Source organism: Mytilus edulis, chromosome 4, assembly GCF_963676685.1.
Source record: "Mytilus edulis chromosome 4, xbMytEdul2.2, whole genome shotgun sequence".
NCBI lineage: Eukaryota > Metazoa > Mollusca > Bivalvia > Mytilida > Mytilidae > Mytilus > Mytilus edulis.
Window position 1 is genome coordinate 28,003,872 of NC_092347.1, and position 24,067 is coordinate 28,027,938.

The following is a 24,067-nucleotide window of genomic DNA, read 5'->3' on the forward strand; positions in this document are numbered from 1 at the left end:
AAAAGAAAAATGTTTTATAAATTTGATTTCCATTAGATAAACATGTTAAATGCTTATTCAAATAGCTACATTGAATTTCTTCTCTCACATGTATTGTTTTTTTATTATTGCAACATAGGATGCACAAATTATGCGTTACTTGTCACTCGATCATTTAAACTCGAACTCCAAAATATAATTTATAAATATTGAATCTTGCCGTACACATCGTTTTGGCTTAACAATCGTCCCTTTAGACGACGGTACAGGCCCTGAAAATGACCTCTTTCTGTGAACATTTCCCCTACAAAGTGAATTTGAAAGAAAGTCACAAAATCGTTACAACTAATCACAAACTACTTACCTTTTACTGTTTGTCCATCTAGAAAAATAAACAATTACTTCGAATTTTTCGGTATTTATCGCCGAATAAGGAAAAAACCAGAGAATAGCGATATCACTAACGACCAAAAAATGAAAAGAACGAAAAAGCGTGTAATTGGGTGTAAAGTGGTGAAAAGCGTGTACACACCATGTGACAAAATCTTCGCGTGTAAACCGTTGAAAAAGCGTGTATTACACAGGAATATCATGTCACATTACATGTATGGCCAAAGGAACATAACCATCTAAAAATGGAAAATTAACAATAGGGAACTAAAAATCATCCCTTTTGTCATAAATTTTAGTGTGGAGTTTCCCGTTTAAGACCGAAATATCTAAATCTAGGAAAGGACAGTTATTATCATTTAAATTTGATGTAGTTCATTTTTTTTAACTTTGTAAAATAAGGGGAGACAACTCATAATCATATAAAAGGGGAGACAACTCATAATCATATAAAAGGGGAGATAACCCAGATAAAGTAGTTTCATAATGAAAGTGTTTGGAATTTACCTATTTTAATATGTAACAAGAAAACATATTTGGTGACCCCATTTTTTTTTTCATTTTTGAAAGCATGTTACAAGAGCTATTTTATCACACAAAATTTGTTGATTTTCCATGCATAGTCTATACACAATTTCTAACATTTAGTTTTTATATCTTTTTCTTTATTGTAGCATTACTGTGTAGGTGTACAGGTCAGAACTGCACTATAAACTTGATGGTTTCAGGAGTGGGTGATACTATGAATTCTATATGTAAATACTTAAGCGGGCAAGATGTCAATATCACTACTTCCATCCAGTCGGACTGTTTACTGAACAATATACAGTACTACTGGACAATTTATCTTAATAGCAATATGCTCAGTTTGGATTCTGTTAATAAGACTCGACCAACTCTCTTCATTGCCAAAAAAGAACTAAATAAAGAAGGAGATTATGCAAAGAAAGGAATTTATGCTGTCAATCTTGAAGTAATTGCTGATCTGGGAGATAATTTAATTTTAGCAAAAATAATGGTATGTTTTTTTAAATTAAAGTTGATTTATTCTTTTTAGTACTGGTTAATGAAATAATAACAGTGTGTAATGGCTGGTCATTATCCAGTCTGTGATTTTTACACTCCTGCATATATAGCTATTGAATATGCATGAATTGATAGATAAGAACAGCACTTAAAATTATATGTCTACGTCATCAGACATGATGCAAACTAAGACAGTTTATTGAAATACAACAGTTTATAGCAATTATCGTGGTGCCGTTAAATTCTCTCAGAATACTGTAAATTCAGAAATTATCGCGAGGTTTTTATTATTGTGAAAAATGCGACACAGTCAATGACAGTTGTAAATGCAATAATTTAAACTCGCATTTTGAAATATTTTATATGAATTAAAGAGGTTTTTATCTCAAAATCGTAAAAATTAAAATCGCATTAAAGTCTAAAATGACAATATCGCAATATTAATAAATGCACGCAATAATTTCTGAATTTACAGTATGAATTGATCCTGGCTGGCTGACCTGTCAGAAACGCAAACACATAGCTTTTGAATATAAACCAGGCATTAAAGGCTGCTCAAAGCTGATACTGCTTCAAGATTGTATTTGAATTTGCACATGTCATAACATCTATTTTTATGATGCCCCACCTACGATAGTAGAGGGGCATTATGTTTTCTGGTCTGTGGCTCCGTTCGTGAGTCCGTTCAGGTTAAAGTTTTTGGTCAAGGTAGTTTTTGATGAAGCTGAAGTCCAATCAACTTGAAACTTGTTGCTTATGATATGATCTTTCTAATTTTAAAGCCAAATTAGACTTTTGACCCCAATTGCACAGTCCACTGAACATAGAAAAAGAAAGGGAGGGTTTCAGGTTAAAGTTTTTGGTCAAGGTAGTTTTTGATGAAGCTGAAGTCCAATCAACTTGAAACTTGAAAAAATATGATTTATATGAAACTATTAACCGAGGTAATAGTCTTTGAAACTATTGACTGGAAAATAGTCTGTGGAATGAAATAGCACAACTATTTCATTATTTTTTATATAGAAAAAACATACTGAGGTATAACAATGATGTTTATTTATATCATGTACGTGTTATTTAGTTTTGAGGACCGTCACTCACGGGTTTAACTTTTTTGCCCCTGTGAATTACAATATACCATTTATGGCTGTTTTTCATTACTTGCCTCCAGCTTCTATTGTCATTAACTTTTACAAAATGTTCTCCTCAGAAACTACTTTTCCAGATTATTTCAAATACCTCTGCCATCAATTGAAGCTAATATTGGCACTTCATTACCATAGATTTTTGAAATTCTTTTACAAAACTATGACAAGCCAGTCATATTTTTTCCTTTCAAGACAATAGATTGTTATCAAATTTTAAATAATACTACAAACAAAAGCTTGTTTTGGGTTGAACAACTGTTATATTTTTAGACATATCATCTTAAACATGGTTGTTCTGATCCAGTCAATGAAAGCTGTGCTTGGATTAGAGACCGGATGAGAGAAAACAGGATTACCACATCATTAGAAGAAACTCAGTAAGTCTTCCTTTTGTTTCAGACTTACTTCCTGATAAAAGAATGTGGCACATGGCATGGCACTCAGATAGAAAAATGTAGGTCGTTAAGAAGTCAGATGCATAGTCACAAAATCAGAACAAAGTTGGAGTATATGAAGTAATTTAATAAGTTCTTTAATCCCTTTCCTCCATATAGATTACTAATGTTTTACACATTAATAGCATTGAGTTATAACAATTTATAAAACATAAGTATTTTACAACATTAAATTTATTTATCATGTTTATAATTTAGATAAGTACATACTTTTCATGAGCAAATATATTTGGTTTACGGGTTATTGCAGTTTATAGGAGAAATCATCTGGTTCTATATATGTGTAAACTTTTCACAAGCTATCAATTGGTTAGTTAGACTGGTTCCCGATCGCAATATTAAGTATGTTACACATATACCAATATAACGACCGGGACGAGCTTAACGATACCTGGAACTTGTTTACAACGTTCTTCAAAATCGGAGGTATTTCTAAACCAAACGTTGTCTATTGGCGAATTTTTTAATATTGGCGTCCCAGCAGACACTCCTCACATAATGAATTCTGAGATCAATCTCTCGAGAGTGTTATCATAAAATCATAATTAAAAAGATAAACAGGAACAAATGAAAATGAAAAATAAAATGTTATGAATAAAAAAAAAAAAAAAAAAATTATTCCAAAACTTGGATCTAAACAGTGAAATGAAGAGACCTGAAGGGACCTGAAATTATACTTATTCAAACTTCAATAACTGTTTCATTTTTCAATGGATTTTTGTCAACATTAACAAAAAGTTCTATATATAAAAGAAAAGTAAAATCACAAAAATACTGAACTTAGAGGAATATAAGTAATAATTTAAAAAGAAATTATGACAAATATTGTCAGTTACTGTTGCCGGCTCTGCCTATTAAAATATCTCTAGAAATGGCTATTTCACCGGCAGCAGCTTTATATAGTGAATGTGTTTCGTCTGCTGGAAGAAAAAGAAAATAATTTATATGTTTATTTTGTTAGCATGATCAGGTAAGCAGAAGCCCAACTAAAAACTATTTACAAATAACTGACTAGTATTTCAAAAGCAATTTCTTTTTTTGAAGATATGAGATTGACTTTCTTTTTTTGTATAATGTTTTATCAAATTTATGATGCAATGAGATTTTTAACTTCTTTTTAGCTCACCTGGCCCACAGGGCCAAGTGAGCTTTTCTCATCACTTGGCGTCCGGCGTCGTCCTGCGTTAACTTTTACAAAAATCTTCTCCTCTGAAACTACTGGGCCAAATTTAACCAAACTTGGCCACAATCATCATTGGGGTATCTAGTTTAAAAAATGTGTCCGGTGACCCAGCCAACCAACCAAGATGGCCGCCATGGCTAAAAATAGAACATAGGGGTAAAATGCAGTTTTTGGCTTATAACTCAAAAACCAAAGCATTAAGAGCAAATCTGACATGGGGTAGTATTGTTCAACAGGTCAAGATCTATCTGCCCTGAAATTTTCAGATGAATCGGACATTTCGTTGTTGGGTTGCTGCCCCTGAAATGGTAATTTTAAGGAAATTTTGCTGTTTTTGGTTTTTATCTTGAATATTATTATAGATAGAGATAAACTGTAAACAGCAATAATGTTCAGCAAAGTAAGATCTACATATAAGTCAACACGATCAAAATGGTCAGTTGACCACTTTAGGAGTTATTGCCCTTTATAGTCAATTTTTAACCATTTTTCGTAAATCTTAGTAATCTTTTAGAAAAATCTTCTCCTCTGAAACTACTGGGTCAAATTTAACCAAACTTGGCCATAATCATCATTGGGGTATCTAGTTTAAAAAATGTGTCCGGTGACCCAGCCAATCAAACCAAGATGGCCGCCATGGCTAAAAATAGAACATAGGGGTAAAATGCAGTTTTTGGCTTATAACTCAAAAACCAAAGCATTTAGAGCAAATCTGAAAAGTAATATCTACAAATAAGTCAACATGACCAAAATGGTCAGTTGACCACTTTAGGAGTTATTGCCCTTTATAGTCAATTTTTAACCATTTTTCGTAAATCATAGTAATCTTTTAGAAAATATCTTCTCTGAAACTACTAGGCCAAATTTAACCAAACTTAGTCATAATCATCATTTGGGTATTTAGTTAAAAAAGTGTGTCCAGTAACTCGGCCAACAAACCAAGATGGCCGCCATGGCTAAAAATAGAACATGGGGGTAAAATGCAGTTTTTGGCTTATAACTCAAAAACCAAAGCATTAAGAGCAAATCAGACATGAAGTAAAATTGTTGATCAGGTCACGATCTATCTGCCCTGGAATTTTCAGATGAATCGGATAATTGGTTGTTAGGTTGCTGCCTCGGAATTGGTAATTTTGAGAAAATTTTGCTGTTTTTTTGTTATTATCTTGAATATTATAATAGATAGAGATAAACTGTAAACAGCAATAATGTACAGCAAAGTAAGAACTAAAAATAAGTCAGTATGACCAAAATAGTCAATTGACCCCCTAAGGAGTAATGGCTCTTCATAGTCAATTTTTAACAATTTTCTTAAAATTCTTAACATTTTCCACAGAAAGTACTGTTATAGATAGAGATAATTGTAAGCAGCAAGAATGTTTCGTAAAGTAAGATCTACAAACACATCACCATCACCAAAACACAATTTTGTCATGAATCCATCTGTGTCCATTGTTTAATATTCACATAGACCAAGGTGAGCGACACAGGCTCTTTAGAGCCTCTAGTTTTTTAACACAATTAATAAATCTTGAGATTCTATTTTCATACATACATGTATACATGAGGGGGTAAGACATGTATCGGGACTCAGGGATTGGATGTTTTTAAGCTCAGGATTTAGGGATTGATCCTTTCGGGATCCTGGAATTCTATTTCGAATTTCGGGATTGTGGGATTTAAATTTCTTTACATTCAGGACCTCAGGATTTCATGTTTTTTAGCCACTGATTTTGGGATCAAGGCCCCCCTCATGTGCATTGGCGCCGTGGCATTTATATAGTCAGTGTCAAGGACTAAGGCCGTGTTCACATTGACCAAAACTCAGTGTTGTGTTAGTGTAACTCACAGGTAAACTAAACACAATTACGTTCTAATTGATAAAACTCAATGTTTACATGAAGTGTAAATCCTGTTTTGTCTACATGCAGTCGATAGTCAATGTTGGCCTTGTGTAGGTTAAGTGTACACAAAACTGGGCATTTAGAACATTATTTTTATGCCCCACCTACGATAGTAGAGGGGCATTATGTTTTCTGGTCTGTGCGTCCGTCCGTCTGTCCGTTTGTCGTCCGTCCGTCTGTCCCGCTTCAGGTTAAAGTTTTTGGTCAAGGTAGTTTTTGATGAAGTTTAAGTCCAATCGACTTCAAACTTAGTACACATGTCCCTTATGATATGATCTTTCTAATTTTAATGCCAAATTAGAGTTTTTACCCCAATTTCACGGTCCACTGAACATGGAAAATGATAGTGCGAGTGGGGCATTCGTGTACTGAGGACACATTCTTGTTACCATGTATATTTAAGGAAGAAACGATTTTTGAATAACAATAATTAATAAAGTTCTTTACAGAAATATTTGTCTAAACTTTGTTATAAAAACAACTTTACGTAGCTTTATTAACCCTTTATCAAGACCCAAAGCATCATCGTGTCAGACCACCAATTAAAAATCCCTATCTGTTCAACCAAATTTTGCAATTTTTACAGCTTTCTAAATATTTTACCTTAAGTTTAACTTCATAGAAACCAGGTAAATCCTGAATTGTACATGTATCAGCTTTCTACACGCCAATTTTCACCATACCTTTAAAGCCTTCTAACAAAAAAACTGACCTTCGAACAGAGGTACTCCAAAAATAACCCCTGGTTTTCTGGAAATCTTAAATTAGTATACTATGGAGCGCATTAATCCTCAATTTTTAATGCAAACTCATAGACAAGTAAACTTGGGCTCAAAATGGTCTTAATATATTTCTCTTTCACCAAAAGTTTCATTTCTGCAAATTTTTTGGTTAGTTTAGGTAAACAAGGACATCAAAAGCACTATTTTGTGTCAGAGTAGGGCAACTTTTACATACGTTCTAAATTGGAGGGAGTAATTGGCGGTCTGACACCTCATCATTGCCGAAAACATAGTTCATTTGAAAAGGTCTTCGCGAATCGATTGGACGTACACAGAAATATTTGCCACTGGCCTTTACTAAAAGAACGATTCACTTATAAATTCATCACTAAAAAAAGTGTGAGATAAATTGTATTGTTTGTCCAGTATCTCAGATCCGTTAAAATATACTTAGAAATAATAAAAAAAAAAACCATTATCACCCACCTCCCTTTGCCAAATGCTCCTTAGAGAAGAAATACCATTTGAAACAAACAGAAAAGATAGAAATATTGTGATCCTTAATACCTCCATCCTTTTTCTTCGTCTGTCAACACACTGCTGCAGCCTAGTATTTTCTAATACATAATCTAGACATCCTTAAGATCTGTAAACTACTGCAAATCATCAAAAAAGCTTTCACAAAGGAGCAACCTCTTAACCTTAAAAAGAGGGGGGGTATGTTTTTGTCAGAATTATTTTCGCGCAAACATTTTTATTTATTTTTAGCTCACCTAGGCCAAGTGAGCTTTTCTCATCTCTTGGTGTCCGGCGTCGTTAACTTTTACAAAAATCTTCTCCTTTGAAACTACTGGGCCAAATTTAACCAAACTTGGCCACAATCAGCATTGGGGTATTTAGTTTAAAAAATGTGTCCGGTGATCCGGCCAACCAACCAAGATGGCCGCCATGGCTTAAAATAGAGCATAGGGGTAAAATGTATATTTTGGTTTACTACTCTGAAACCAAAGCATTTAGAGCAAATCTGACAAGGAGTTTAATTTTTAGCTCACCTGGCCCGAAGGGCCAAGTGAGCTAATCCCATCACTTTGCGTCCGGCGTCCGGCGTCGTCGTCGTCCGTCGTCGTTAACTTTTACAAAAATCTTCTCCTCTGAAACTACTGGGCCAAATCAAACCAAACTTGGCCACAATCATCATTGGGGTATCTAGTTTAAAAAATGTGTGGCGTGACCCGGTCAACCAACCAAGATGGCCGCCACGGCTAAAAATAGAACATAGGGGTAAAATGCAGTTTTTGGCTTATAACTCAAAAACCAAAGCATTTTGAGGAAATCTGACATGGGATAAAAATGTTTATTAGGTCAAGATCTATCTGCCCTGAAATTTTCAGATGAATCGGTCAATCGGTTGTTGGGTTGCTGCCCCTGAATTGGTAATTTTGAGGAAATTTTGCTGTTTTTGGTTATTATCTTGAATATTATTATAGATAGAGATAAACTGTAAACAGCAATAATGTTCAGCAAAGTAAGATCTACAAATAAGTCAACATGACCAAAATGGTCAGTTGACCCGTTTAGGAGTTATTGCCCTTTATAGTCAATTTTTAACCATTTTCGTAAATTAAAGTAATCTTTTACAAAAATCTTCTCCTCTGAAACTACTGGGCCAAATTAATCCAAACTTGGCCACAATCATCTTTGGGGTATCTAGTTTAAAAAATGTGTGGTGTGACCTGGTCAACCAACCAAGATGGCCGCCACCGCTAAAAATAGAACATAGGGGTAAAATGCAGTTTTTGGCTTATAACTCAAAAACCAAAGCATTTTGAGGAAATCTGACATGGAATAAAAATGTTTTTCAGGTCAAGATCTATCTGCCCTGAAATTTTCAGATGAATCGGTCAATCAGTTGTTGGGTTGCTGCCCCTGAATTGGTAATTTTGAGGAAATTTTGCTGTTTTTGGTTATTATCTTGAATATTATTATAGATAGAGATAAATTGTAAACAGCAATAATGTTCAGCAAAGTAAGATCTACAAATAAGTCAACATGACCAAAATGGTCAGTTGACCCCTTTAGGAGTTATTGCCCTTTATAGTCAATCTTTAACCATTTTTCATAAATCTAAGTAATCTTTTACAAAATCTCCACTGAAACTACTAGGCCACAATCATCTTTGGGGTATCTAGTTTGAAAAATGTGTCCGATGACCTGGCCATTCAACCAAGATGGCCGCCACGGCTAAAAATAGAACATAGGGGTAAAATGCAGTTTTTGGCTTATAACTATGAAACCAAAGCATCTAGAGCAAATCTGACAAGAAGTTAAATTGTTAATCAAGTCAATATCTATCTGCCCTGAATTTTTCAGATGAATTGGACAACTGGTTGTTGGGTTGCTGCCCTCCAATTGGTAATTTTTAAAGAAATTTTGCCGTTTTTGGTTATCTTGAATACTTTTATAGATAGCGATAAACTGTAAACAGCAATAATGTTCAGCAAAGTAAGATCTACAAATAAGTCAACATGACCTAAATGGTCAATTGACCCCTTAAGGAGTTATTGCCCTTTATAGTCAATTTTTAACAATTTTCATTAATTTGGTAAATTTATGTAAATTTTTACCAAATATAGTTCTCTGTTACTAATGGGCAAAGTTCATGATAGATATAATTGTAAGAAGCAAAATCGTTCAGTAAAGTAAGAACTTCAAACACATCACCATCACCAAAATACAATTTTGTCATGAATCCATTTGTGTCCTTTGTTTAATATGCACATAGACCAAGGTGAGCGACACAGGCTCTTTAGAGCCTCTTGTTTATTAAGTCAATATCTATCTGCCTCTGAATGGAATGAAACCAAACATTGCATGAATGTTCCTTATGAGGTGCTGACCAAGTTTTGTTACTTTGTAGCGGATCCATCATCCAAGATGGCTGCCAAAGGGGGACTTAGTTTAACACAGGACCCTATGGAAAATACATACAAATTTCTTCTTTTAGAGAGCCACTGAATTGAATGAAACCAAACATGTTTGTTTCTTTCCTTTTGAGGTGCTGGCCAAGTGTTGTTAGTTCGTAGCCAAATTTTATCTTTTTAGCTCACCTGGCCCAAAGGGCCAAGTGAGCTTTCCCATCACTTGGCGTCCGGTGTCGGCGTCGTCCGGCGTCGTTAACTTTTACAAAAATCTTCTCCTCTGAAACTACTGGGCCAAATTTAACCAAACTTGGCCACAATCATCTTTGGGGTATTGAGTTTAAAAAATGTGTCCGGTGACCCAGCCATCAAATCAAGATGGCCGCCACGTCTAAAAATAGAACATAGGGGGGTAAAATGCAGTTTTTGGCTTATAACTCAAAAACCGAAGCATTTAGAGCAAATCTGGAATGGGGTAAAATTGTTTATCAGGTCAAGATCTATCTGCCCTGAAATTTGCAGATGAATCGTACAACCCGTTTTTGGGTTGCTGCCTCTGAATCGATAATTTTAAGGAAATTTTGCTGTTTTTGGTTATTATCTTGAATATTATCATAGAAAGAGATAAACTGTAAACAGCAATACTGTTCAGCAAGGTAAGATTTACAAATGAGTCATCATGACCGAAATGGTCAATTGACCCCCTAAGGAGTTATTGTCCTTTATAGTCAATTTTTAACAATTTTCATAAAATTTGTAAATTTTTATTAACATTTTCCACTGAAACTACTGGGCCAAGTTCATTATAGATAGAGATAATTGTAAGCAGCAAGACTGTTTAGTAAAGTAAGATGTACAAACACATCACCATCACCAAAACACAATTTTGTCATGAATCCATCTGCTTCCTTTGTTTAATATTCACATAGACCAAGGTGAGTGACACAGGCTCTAGTAGTTTAAAATAATTTTAAAAACCCAAGAAAAGTCAGGTGAGCAATACAGGCTCTTGAGAGCCTCTAGTTATTTTAAGTTGACTGTAAGATTACTCCAGCCATAACAATATCCCTTGATGATTTTCAACAACCTCAGGGCTGATTGATATACAGGCAAATTTATGTAACTAAAAATATTCATTTTTATTATCTTGATTGTTTTTTATAGCAATTAATCTTTTTAAATAATTAATCATTAGAATAATATAATCTGAATAAATATGTTCATCTATTACTATATAATTTAATTTTGGCTGTAAAGCAACTTCTGATTGGCTGAAGTTGTTTTGTTTATCAGCTCATAGAGATAATTTTGTCATGTGACCGTGATGTCATCAACGTTTTTTCATGGTTTACTCCGGTTTAAAATGGAATTTAGAATTATAAATTATAAAAAATGACTAATATTTTTTCTGTCTTCAAAAGTAACATAAAAAAATGTGGTGCACACTTTAAAATAACCCGTGTAGGGGGTTATTTAGTGTGCCCCACATTTTTATGCCACCTATGATAGTAGAGGGCATTATGTTTTCTGGTCTTTGGGTTCGTTCGTCTATGCGTCCGTTCTTCCCGTTTCAGGATAAAGTTTTTGGTCAAGGTAGTTTTTGATAAAGTTGAAGTCCAATCAACTTCAAACATTAAAAATGATAGTGCGAGTGGGGCATCCGTGTACTGTGGACACATTCTTGTTGATTTTATTTCTTAATAGACAGAAAAAGATTAAAGTCGTTCTTTAATTAACATCAGGGTTATTCCATTACAATAGATGTATGAGGGTCCTAAGGGAATTTAAAAATTGTCCTGCAAACAATGTACTTTCCTAATCAATTTTGTGTACATCAAATGAATGTACAACCATAAATGACCAACAACTTTCATCTGTTTTTCCTTTATTTTAGGCGTTGTGAAAATGTAGCAGTTAATAGGACAAGTATTTATAGCAAAAGTTCAGGTATGACATGTGTTCTTCTAGTATTTGAAGACCAAATATTATTGTTTTAGACAGTTGATAAGATTTTGTTGTAAGATTTATCAATATATTGTGTGTGTGTGTGAAATTCATTGCATCAACACTTATCATACAGAAATACAAATTCCAGCTCAGATAATCAAAATGTCTATACTGTAAATTCAGAAAAATGCAGCAGGGTTATAAACACAATACTTTTAACTCACATTGTGAACCATCTTCGCTAGCCAAGGGTTATGATCCACTCCCGCTCTCTTCACCCTTGGCGGATTGAGATAAAATTTCGGAGACACAAGGTAAGGATTTTTATTGGTTGCAGTAGAAACTCGCTGCATCCAATCAAAAAGTGCCTATGAAATGATCACGTGTAGATGTAGAAAGTGTTTGTAAACAATTGCCACGTGTTTATTGCGCAACAAGTCTTTACATCACTTAACATACGACTATATTTAGCGACAACTGGAATGTTTTAATCAACTAATAGAAGTTCCTGTGTATGTTTCATGCACAAATGCATGAATGTTGACGTATATTTTCGTTTCCAGCTTTACCAAGTGTGTAGAATCTAGACGCTACAGTGTTTTTACCTCCAAATTAAAGAGTTCAAGTGCTACCTTGGTCAAGAATAATGTATTCGGAATGGGCGTGACTTTAATCTTCCGATAGATGGCGCAACATTGATATCACAAATGTTAGCTCAATCTGCCAAGGGTGAAGAGAGCGGGAGTTGATTGTAACCCTTGGCTAGCGAAGATGATTGTGAACTATTTTATCTGAATTAAACAGGATTTTTTTTTTATCGCAAAAATTAAAATAGGATTTTAGTCTTTAATGACAAAATCACAATAGTAAATGCACTCAACAATTTCTGAATTTACAGTATCTAATAACTTGAATTTACTTTATTTTTAACATATCAAACTTTTTAAGACTGATTTTTTTTTTTACTGCAGTTTAATTAAAAGCTCAGCAGTTCAAATTTGATTTTTAAATAATGAAAGATCTAGGACCACTTGAAATTTTAACTTAGGGTCCTCCATAAGAAATCAAATGTATAATGCACCAGTCTTAAGAATGGTAGGTCCTTTACTTTTGTTTTTTGTAATTTAAAAAATAAAAAGTTCCCTTGTTGAAAAGATGGGTCCTCTGAACCACACTAATTTTGAACCCCTGAAGCTGGAGGAATGTTTTTTTTTGGCAGGGTTGGACAAAGTACCATTCCTGCTTATAGAGATGTGGGTAGGGAAAGTGGGTACCTAATTTTAGTTTAACTAGAGAGCCTGAATTTTATTACAAAATTGCTTGTCTCCACTGGGACTGGACTGTGTTACAAGGCAGTGTGTTAACCAACTGAGTTGAAGAAGTATTTCCTCAGCTCAACCACTTACAGCTGAATAAGTATCTACCACTTTTGCTCTGTCTCACTTCCCCCCTCACTGCTTACAATATTGATATTAAAATATCATGGAACTTGATGAAATTTAATAAAATGATATTGAGGGGAATTGTCATTGACATTAATGATGTTACCCTCTTTCATATTTTTTAAAGCCAATTAAAGTCTATCCTGTACAACATCAAAATAAAAAATGGTGAAAGGTGACATTTTATATGACTTTTTTAGGTCAGCCAAGTGAGCTTTTCTCATCATTTGTCGTCCGTCGTCGTCGTAAACTTTTTACATTTTTGTCAAACCTGCAACTTTTGTTGCAGAAAGCTCGACATAGGGATAGTGATCCTGCGGCAGCGTTAGCTCACTTCTTAAAAGGTTTATATTTTAGAAGGTGAAAGACCTGGATGCTTCATACTTTGTTTATAGATGCCTTATGTTACGAAGTTTCCGTCAGTCACATGTCCAATGTCCTTGACCTCATTTTCATGGTTCAGTGACCACTTGAAAAAAAAGTTCAGAATTTTTGTAATGTTGAATTCTCTCTTATTATAAGTAATAGGATAACTATATTTGGTATGTGCGTACCTTGCAAGGTCCTCATGCCCGTCAGACAGTTTTCGCTTGACCTCAACCTCATTTCATGGATCAGTGAACAAGGTTAAGTTTTGGTGGTCAACTCCATATCTCAGATACTATAAGCAATAGGGCTAGTATATTTGGTGTATGAAAGGACTGGAAGGTGTACATGTTCAACTGGCAGGTGTCATCTGACCTTGACCTCATTTTCATGGTTCAGTGGTTATAGTTAAGTTTTTGTGTTTTGGTCTGTTTTTCTCATACTTTATGCAATAGGTCTACTATATTTGTTATATGAAATGATTGTAATGTGTACATGTCGAGCGGGCAGATGTCATCTGACCTTGACCTCATTTTCATGGTTCAGTGGTCAAAGTTAAGTTTTTAAGTTTTGGTCTTTTAATATTATATGCCAAAGGTCAACTATATTTGGTGTATGGGAATATATTATGATCTATATGTCAGGTTTTATTTGACCATGACCTCAATTGTACGGTTTATTGCACAGTGTTAAGTTTTTGTGTTTTGGTCTATTTTTCTTAAACTATAAGTAGTAGGTCAACTATATTTGTTGTAATAAAGCTTCATACTTAGGACTATCAACATAATATCAATGATTAGTAAAGAAGGCGAGCAGGGGTTAAAAAATGTTGTTACAGCTAACTAGCCCAGGACTTATTGGCAGCAGGATTTTACTAGCCCTGTTGGAAGAACTGCTAGTCCATCAAAACTGACCTGCTAGCCCTAGTATGCCTTAAAAATCAAGAGTTTGCTGCATAATACAAAGTGGGTGTCCTTTGTTTTGAAGGAGACATTAACACTGTATTTAAAAATTTTTGTTGATTTGTTATTTATTCTTTTTGTGCATAACCTAACTTAGTTGTTCCCACATTCAAAGCAGACTTTTTATTTGCGTGCTTGGGGCAACTAACGGCAATATTCACAGAGCATTGTCTGTTTTTTTCATCAGCAACAGCCAACCTTGCCAGGGGAAACACTGTGTCCCAGTTCTGCCAACTTTTCAGGAAGTGAATGTGTTATTTTTTGGCCAAATTGTAAAGATCAAAGAGAAAAAACAATAGATCAAAGGAAAATGCCGCCAAATAAGCATGAACATGTGTATGTCTCGCGCTAAAGACTTGGCAGCCCTTCTGTCCTGGACACTATTCATTTTTTTCCGCGGCTTTTCCCTGTCGTATTTAGCATTTTTGGAGGATGAATTTTCAGCCTCGTTACTCCTTTCATCTACCAATTTTCGTTTTGAAACTGACGAAGTCCCTGGGGTTCCCGTACTAAAATATTAAAAAATATTTTGTTGCATGGTTTCGTGCTCAAGAGCTGTGCAACAAGACAGGTCAATACCAATCAATACATCATACCCCCAAATACCGTTAATTGAAAATCTCGGCACGATAAGCAATGTACAATACCCCAAGCCATGGTATGAGAAATCGATATTTAAAGTACGAGAATCGCAATCAACGCATGATACCAGGCCACCAGACATGCCAGAGTTATTTGTTCTATTTTTAAAATATGTACAACAGGACCTGTACAAACCAGTTCAAATTCTTGGAATCCCAGATGATTTAATTGAATCGACTTGGCTAACATAGAATAGTGATGAAGGGATTTTTCACTTTCTATTTTGGAAACGTCAAGAATTTTTTGTTACTAGTCCGTCGGGCATATCGGATTACACATTTTAATTGCCCGAGGCGTAAATGATCTAGTCCCGGGCGTCGGGCTAGTGGATTTTTTAACCCCAGGCGAGACATTTCAGTGTGTGCACTCTTGTGAACTTCTTCTAGAGAACCACAGAATGGAATGAAACCAAACATGGCATGAATGTTTCTTATGAGGTGTTGACCAAGTGTTGTTACTTTGTAGCCGATCCATCATCCAAGATGGCCACCAGCAGGGGACTTAGTTTAACATAGGACCCTATGGGAAATGCATACAAATGACTTCTTTTAGCGAACCACTGAATGGAATGAAACCAAACATAATATGAATGTTCCTTATGAGGTGCTGACCAAGTGTTGTTACTTTGTAGCCGATCCATCATCCAAGATGGCTGCCAGCAGGGGACTTAGTTTAACATAGGACCCAATGGGAAATACATACAAATGACTTCTTTTAGAGAACCACTGAATGGAATGAAGTCAAACATAGCATGAATGTTCCTTATGAGATGCTGACCAAGTGTTGTTACTTTGTTGCCGATCCAACATCCAAGATGGCCACCAGAGGGGGACTTGGTTTAACATAGGACCCTATGGGAAATACATACAAATGTCCTCTTTTAGAGAACCACTGAATGGAATGAAACCAAACATGGCATGAATGTTCCTGATAAGATCCTGACCAAGTGTTGTTATTTTGTAGCTGATCCATCATCCAAGATGTCTGCCAGTGGGGGGCTAAGTTTAACATAGGACCCTATGGGAAATACATACTAATTTCATCTTTTAGAGAACCACTGAATTGAATGAAACCAAACATATCAAAAATGTTCCTTTCCTAATGAGGTGCTGGCCAAGTGTTGTTACTTTGTAGCCAAATTTTATCTTTTTTTTTTATATTTCAAAAACCCAGGCAGAGTCAGGTGAGCGATACAGGCTCTTGAGAGCCTCTAGTTTTGTATTACAGGAATGTTATTGAAAAAAAGTTCTGTAATGACCACACGCAGACAGCCCATAGAAGATGACAGACAGAATGTTTCTGGATCTGTACCATGTAGATGTATTATCTCCCCTGACCAAGGATATTCATTGATCACACAGTTTAATATAACTTGTAGTGCCAATACTACTGGTCTCCATGATACTGTTTTATACAATGTGTATCAAACATCACAAACTGGTAATTAAAATTAATATAGATAACTTTTTTGATCAAGAAACAACATTCTTAAGCAATAAATTTATTCAACAAATTAATTACTGAAATGGGTTACCTGTTTTGTTTGTTTTACATTAGAATATAAATGACTTTATAATGAAGGCCAAGATTAAAAAATAATATTCATATACATGTCCTCCAGTGTTCTCCCCAGGCTGTTTAAGCAATGCGCTTTTCAGCGCCATCACAGTCTCCTGCTGATCTATTGCAATGACCGCAGCGCTATCCAACGCAAGCGTGTCGCTATATTTTTTACGTATTTTTTTCAAATTTCCCTCTTATTTTTCACTTCCGATCAAGTGATAGACTGGTTTACTATTTCTGAATTAATAATTTGTGTTCTGTTAAGTAACTCTGTGGGACCAGTCTAATAAATTTTACAAAATGGCAACTTTGAAAGATAAAAATAAACAAGGATTTCAACATTGACATCTAGTTTTTTAATTAAAAGAATATATAGAGGCATATATGAATGAAATGAGATGAAATAAATTGACCACATTTCCTGACAACACTCACAAACTTGTTTTACAGACTTTGAACAAACTATGATTTTAAAAACAATCAAACACAGGGGTTTGTTTCAATTTGCCAGGTTTACTATCCATACGAACCCCGAAAATGAGCAAGTCTTTGAAGTATCAATTATCACCTATTCGAGCTAATAATTGTTTAGTCAGTAATTCATGTACAGTAATGAATTTTACCATTTGAAAACAATTGAGAGGATGTGATTAGAAAAACAAACCCCAAGCTGATATGATGGGAGAAATTCACACTCAATGCTTTGCGCAGTGGCGGTACCATAGCCGATGAGGTTTATCCAAGGCGTGGTTATTGCTAGTTGAAAACTATACCCATGTCCAGCTTGGATGAAGCCATTTGAATATTATAAAACTTTGAAGGTCAGAAAAATGAGAAATCATTATGCTAAAAAATGTCAATTCCTGTCAAACGTCGTAAGGTTAACAGTACACTGCTACAGTGGGTTACAAAACCAAACACAGAAGCTGACAATGACTGTATTTTGTTGGTCCTACATGTTCTACAACATCTAGTGCTAAGAAATCTTCACATAGGCAGTCTAGTATAGACCCATGATGCATCATGGAAAAAGACTTCTCCTTCGGTTTTATACACAGATAATATGAGGATTATATGAATTTAAAATGGAGAAAAAAAGACTCTTTTATATCCAGACAATAACATTAACAAAGAGCTAACTTCCATGATCATTACTAGAGAAAACATCAATAGCATAATATAAGAAAAACACATAACAAATCAATTACAAACAAACCGTGCACCTCGACAAGGTTACTGAGAATTGTCGAAAATTACGCGCTTAACACAGCACTACCCAAAATCCTGGGGAGAACACTGTCCTCATAGACAATAGTGATTAAGCAGCCATGAATGCAAGCTATTTTTCAGGTAAACACATCATGATTTGTTTAGATAACATTGCTTTATTTTTCAGGCAGACACAACATGCTTTTTTTTGGGTTATATTGCTTTATATTTCAGGTAAACACAACTAACATGATTTATTTATGTAATATTTGTTTGTTTTTCAGGTAAACACGATATGATTTATTTAGGTCATTCACCTAACATGACTTTCCTTTACCTGCATGCTGGACATGAGAAAGAGAATTATACATATGCTATAAGTATATCGGTAGACAGGGAGCATGGCTTGGATATAGTTGGTAAATGTACAGATCTAGAAGTAAAGGTACTATAAAAGAGGAATATTTATCAATCAACAGATTTTATTTAGTCCTTGTATATTTTATTGAATGAAGAATGTAAAGATCAGAACAGAGATGGATATTTAAGTACAAATACAAACTTTTTTGTATGTTGGTCCAAGGACACAGTTATCGTCCTTTGGTTTTCGTTGTCTACGAATATAGTCCCTAGTGTAAACAGTGTATAACTTGCATGTCTTATTTGATACACTTTCCCAATTTATTTCTTGATATTAAATGCATGAAATATCAAGTAGGGGGATGTAATTACATGTAAAAAAAAATTGGGTGCTGAATCTTTATGTTAAGAAGTAAATTGGTCCAGTTCTAAAAGGTCAAATTTTAGCACGTCTGAAGCTGTCAAACTGAATTTTACACCCCCTTAACACAGAATTGTCAATATTTTGAGTTAGAGCTGGTAGAAGTTTCTATAATTTTGATATTATTTGTCTCACTGGTAGTACACTACACTGTAAAAATCTTTTTGAGAAAGAGCAGGTGCGATTTTTTTAATTTGAATTTATTGTCTAAAAGAAATGCACTACGAAATAACTGTGTTCTCGGGCCTAAGAGATGGATTCCTGAAATCTAGATTCTGTACTTTGGCAACTTTCCTGAATGATTTGCTGGTTTCAGTTTGTCAAACTCAATCAAAGTAAAGGATTTACATCTTTGGTTTACAGAAATTCTGTTAAAATGTGCCATTTTGGCATTCTACGGCTATAATAAGCATTTTAAAGCAGTTTACATTTTATGGCTAAGAGGCATGCTGACTTTCTATCTGACAGCTTTTTTGTTCCTGATATTTGTGTTTCTATGATTAAATCAAATTTAATTAACCATTTGTGAACTCTGGATATAGAGAAAAGTAGATTATCACAGAAAAAAAGTGCAGATATTTGTATTCACGGCCATGGTTAAACGGCCTAATAGATGTATGTAAAATGTGAAGAGCTTTGTACATCAAATCTGTAGTCCATCACAAATATTTCACTAAATCTGTAAAAAAAGCACTTTATTATACTCAGTACACCTTACTCCTTTCATAGGCTACCATTTTTTTTCTCTGTATGATAGTAAGTGGTCCAACTTTATGCCTATTAAGGCTAAAACTAAATGCAAGTTTTCCATTGAAAAGTGAAAAAACTGGCCATCAGACCATATTGTTTCTAAAAAAATTAAATGCAAGAGTCCTTTTGCAATTAGACTTCTTGTATCATAACGCCTTAGCATAGAAATGAGCAAAAAGTTACACATTTTCATTTCTAATAGCTTCTGTGTGCATTTTTATATGTCAATATGGGCTACCGCCTAAATCGACTCTAAATAATTCTCAGTACTACATGGCCCAAGACCATTTTATACTCATGTGGTATGCTTTTTGACACTTTTCTATACATTTAAAGTACATTTTATATATATGAAAGAATAAATTAGGCATAAAAAAACTTCAAAATCTTCAAATTGGCTGAGAAAAATGCATATTTATATAAGGCGTCCCTAAATTGGAAAATCTCTATTTTCAGGCATAGGCTTATATAAATTTAACTTTGGAATAATTACAATACATCTGATAAATAAAAGAGTGTTCAGATGCTTTTAATACTTAATATTTGATATTCAAGAGCATTTAAAAAGCAAATTTTTGCAAAATTTAAAATTTTAAGGCCAAAATCTTGACAGTTGAAGATATTTGATTTACACGTCAAAAATAAACATTCAAATGTCTATATTAAAATGACCCTAGTGTCTCTAATATATGTCATATGGCCATGAAACTTGGCAACCTATCTCACAATTGCCTAAGCTTAGGTTATGCAAAGTTTTATAAAGATTGGTCAAGTCTTTCTGTCCTATTAGGTCCAAGGACACAGTTATCGTCCTTTGGTTTTCGTTGTCTACGAATATAGTCCCTAGTGTAAACAGTGTATAACTTGCATGTCTTATTTGATACACTTTCCCAATTTATTTCTTGATATTAAATGCATGAAATATCAAGTAGGGGGATGTAATTACATGTAAAAAAAAATTGGGTGCTGAATCTTTATGTTAAGAAGTAAATTGGTCCAGTTCTAAAAGGTCAAATTTTAGCACGTCTGAAGCTGTCAAACTGAATTTTACACCCCCTTAACACAGAATTGTCAATATTTTGAGTTAGAGCTGGTAGAAGTTTCTATAATTTTGATATTATTTGTCTCACTGGTAGTACACTACACTGTAAAAATCTTTTTGAGAAAGAGCAGGTGCGATTTTTTTAATTTGAATTTATTGTCTAAAAGAAATGCACTACGAAATAACTGTGTTCTCGGGCCTGTTAAGGACTGAATTCTGTCAATTTTTCACTCAAAACTTTAGAATTCTTACAGTAACAGCATTTTGGGGAAACAACACAGTATGTTAAGCAACATTACAGATTTTGATGAAACATCTTAAGATTAGAAACAGCATCAATTTCTTTTTTTTTTTTTATATCATTCATTTGATTTAAGTCTTAAGTACCTCAATACATACCTCATTTTTATTTTCGCCTGACCTGAAAGTGACCTAAAAAGTCAAGTGAGCTTATAAATGTATAATTTTATCACATGCTTTAGTTTTAAGAAAATCAGACTAGTAAAGGAAAGTTTTCTATATGATCTATCATATTTGTGAAAATCGGAAGCCATGGATATTCTTTGAATGATCTAGTTGTAAAAAAACCCACCTGACAACATGATTTTTGAGGGGGTTGAACATTCAAATTATAATATTTTATTGAAAAATAAGAAAGAGTGTTTAAATGGCAATAGTTGGTGCATTATATACTTTAGTTGATACTGAAACTTAAAATTTTCCAAAAAGATTGTTAAATAAAAAAAAATTGCTGGTAAAAGATGGAATATGGAATTAGACTTTTTCAGATATTGGCTCACCTGTATGTGTCTCACATAAAGGTGAGCGACACAGGCTCTTGAGAGCCTCTAGTTTTGGATTATATTTTATTTAATTTCGACAATAAGACATACTTTGTAGGTTTTTCCAATGAGTATGTATACCAGTGGGGATGTGAAAGATGTAATAATTGACCTGATTGGCTCTCTTTGTAGGTTTAACCAATGGATATGTATACCAGTGGTGATGAGAAAAGTGTAATAACTGATCTGATTGGCTCTCTTTGTAGGTTTTTCCAATGAATATGCATACCTGTCAAATGACCCGGATTCTGCAGGTGTGACCCGAGATTTTCACAATTCTGAGGGATCACCCGGATCACCCGCCGGGTCATTGAAATAACCCGGAAATTCCGAAAATGACCCGATTTCACCCGTATTTCTTAGCCTTGAGATTGATTTTCATGACATAAGCAATATTCCTTTGAAATACCGGCAAATTCGTAATTCTTCCATGAACATGCAGTTCATCTAGCTATGTAAACTGTCAAATTAAGTGACCCATTAAGTGCATGGCTTCACTTGACAGCTTTGGTGTCAAACACACTGTTGATTAACACCAATTACCTTAGGTTTAAAGGTCGTAAATAAATTGCCCTGTTGTTTTACAAAGATATTTCAACTAAGAGTTACTTCCCCTTATTTGTCACCATTCAAAATTATTCCTTATATTTACGTTTTATGGGTGAAGAAGATTAAATCATAATAATATAAAATTCAAATACATATTGAAAAATAACTTTTCATTATTTTTATACCTTTATACAATTTTAAAAAAAAAGTTGAAAATTATTTTTTACATTTATACTTCCTTTAACTGTATTACTATATTTTATCATAGTCTAATTTCCTTAATAATTGAGAGATGAATGTTCATTCATGTAATACCTCTACATGGTATGTTTAAAGGCTAGTAGACTCATTTTAAAAATACATTTGAAAAATAAATTTTAGATGATGACAAAAATAAAGGACATAAGACTGTAAAACACAAGTTAATAAACATCTTTAAAAGTGTAATGAAATAATAATAAATAAGATTTAAAATGACTTATATATAATAACCAAGTGAACATGCATTGATGTTTTGGTATCTTTGATATACATTATAAGAAAATGTACCATAAATACTGAAATTCAGCTCGAAAAAGTTCGTACGCGTTATGACCTGAGATTTGATTCTTCAATGCAGGTCATGACCTGCATTTTCATCGTCACAGGTTGACAGGTATGAATATGTGAAAGATGTAATAACTGACCTGATTGGCTCTCTTTGTAGGTTTTTCCAATGAATATGTATACCAGTGGTGATGTGAAAGATGTAATAACTGATCTGATTGGTTCTCTTTGTAGGTTTTTCCAATGAATATGTATACCAGTGGTGATGTGAAAGATGTAATAACTGATCTGATTGGTTCTCTTTGTAGGTTTTTCCAATGAATATGTATACCAGTGGTGATGTGAAAGATGTAATAACTGATCTGATTGGTTCTCTTTGTAGGTTTTTCCAATGAATATGTATACCAGTGGTGATGTGAAAGATGTAATAACTGATCTGATTGGTTCTCTTTGTAGGTTTTTCCAATGAATATGTATACCAGTGGTGATGTGAACGATGTAATAACTATTCTGATTGGTTCTCTTTGTAGGTTTTTCCAATGAATATGTATACCAGTGGTGATGTGAAAGATGTAATAACTGATCTGATTGGTTCTCTTTGTAGGTTTTTCCAATGAATATGTATACCAATGGTGATGTGAAAGATGTAATAACTGATCTGATTGGCAGTGATGTAAATTCTAATGACAGTGTTATCAATAACCTCATGGACAATGGAGACTATTCAAGTATGTTCATTGAAAATATATATTCAAGCATAGGTTTAAAATTACATGGTAAAAGTAATACACATGTATTGCCATTCTTAAAGTAATATTAGGTTTAATCAAGACATATGTAAAATATGGAAATGGGGAATATATCAAAGAGACAACTGGATTCAATATTTCGCATCTCACATGTTTTTAAAAATGGCAGTCCAGTTGGACCGTGCACAGTTATAAAAAGAGTTATTCTTTTAGGGGTCATCCATAATTGTCAACCATTTTCCAAAGTGTACAAAACGTACACTTTTTCAGACCCCCCACCCTCCCTCAAAAAGTGTACATCAACCAATTTCAGATTTCAAGGGAAGAATCAGTTATTCTTAATAAAAAGAAGATCCTGTCTATTATATTTTAGTTTAATATAGAAATTTGCATTGAAAAAAAACTAAAACATATCTGACTGTTTTATTTGATGACATCTATGATGCTTGTGTTTTGTCAGAATAAAAAATACAAAAATTAGTGTTTCCCCTATCACACAGTGGGAATGGTAACTCCAATAAAAAAGGGCACCTAGAGCATGCAAAAGATTATCAAAAGGGCACATAAATTATGCTAAGAATCAAAGAAAGGGAAATGCATGGTTATATTGCATTTGTAAAGTATGGACTGACAGTGTTGATGGAATCAGAGCTCAAGACAGTAATCAATAAAAGTGTAATGTTTTAAAACATTTTGAGTTTTTAATTTTCCCGCCTGTATTTCTATTTAACCCTTTCAACGCTATACACGGCATATGCCGCGATGACATACGCCGTCCGCCACTGCTATTATATGCCGCGATGACATCGGATTTTTCATAAGGACTCTTAAACAATTCGGTTTTCATTCGGGTCCTCTCTAATTTTTCCTTGTATGAATCGAGGATATACAAGGTCTCATTTGCGCTTGAAATCCCGGCAATTTTTATTGTAAAATCATGCAGTAGAAGGAA

The 24,067-nt window shown here is 34.0% G+C and overlaps 1 protein-coding gene and 1 non-coding gene across 2 annotated transcripts in view; both read left to right on the plus strand.

The window, feature by feature from the left end:
• The window catches only part of LOC139521823 (polycystin-1-like protein 2), a 75,942-nt gene that overhangs the window by 17,720 nt on the left and 34,155 nt on the right, over window positions 1-24,067 (plus strand). The window contains exons 2-7 of the mRNA XM_071315466.1: window positions 1,044-1,387; window positions 2,814-2,920; window positions 11,620-11,672; window positions 16,312-16,524; window positions 18,141-18,301; window positions 22,971-23,094. Coding sequence (XP_071171567.1) covers window positions 1,044-1,387; window positions 2,814-2,920; window positions 11,620-11,672; window positions 16,312-16,524; window positions 18,141-18,301; window positions 22,971-23,094 — 1,002 coding nt within the window. The remainder of the gene's footprint in view (window positions 1-1,043; window positions 1,388-2,813; window positions 2,921-11,619; window positions 11,673-16,311; window positions 16,525-18,140; window positions 18,302-22,970; window positions 23,095-24,067) is intronic.
• LOC139522154 (U4 spliceosomal RNA) lies at window positions 17,347-17,481 on the plus strand. The gene has a single exon (XR_011664329.1). It is a non-coding gene; the product is annotated as a U4 spliceosomal RNA (small nuclear RNA).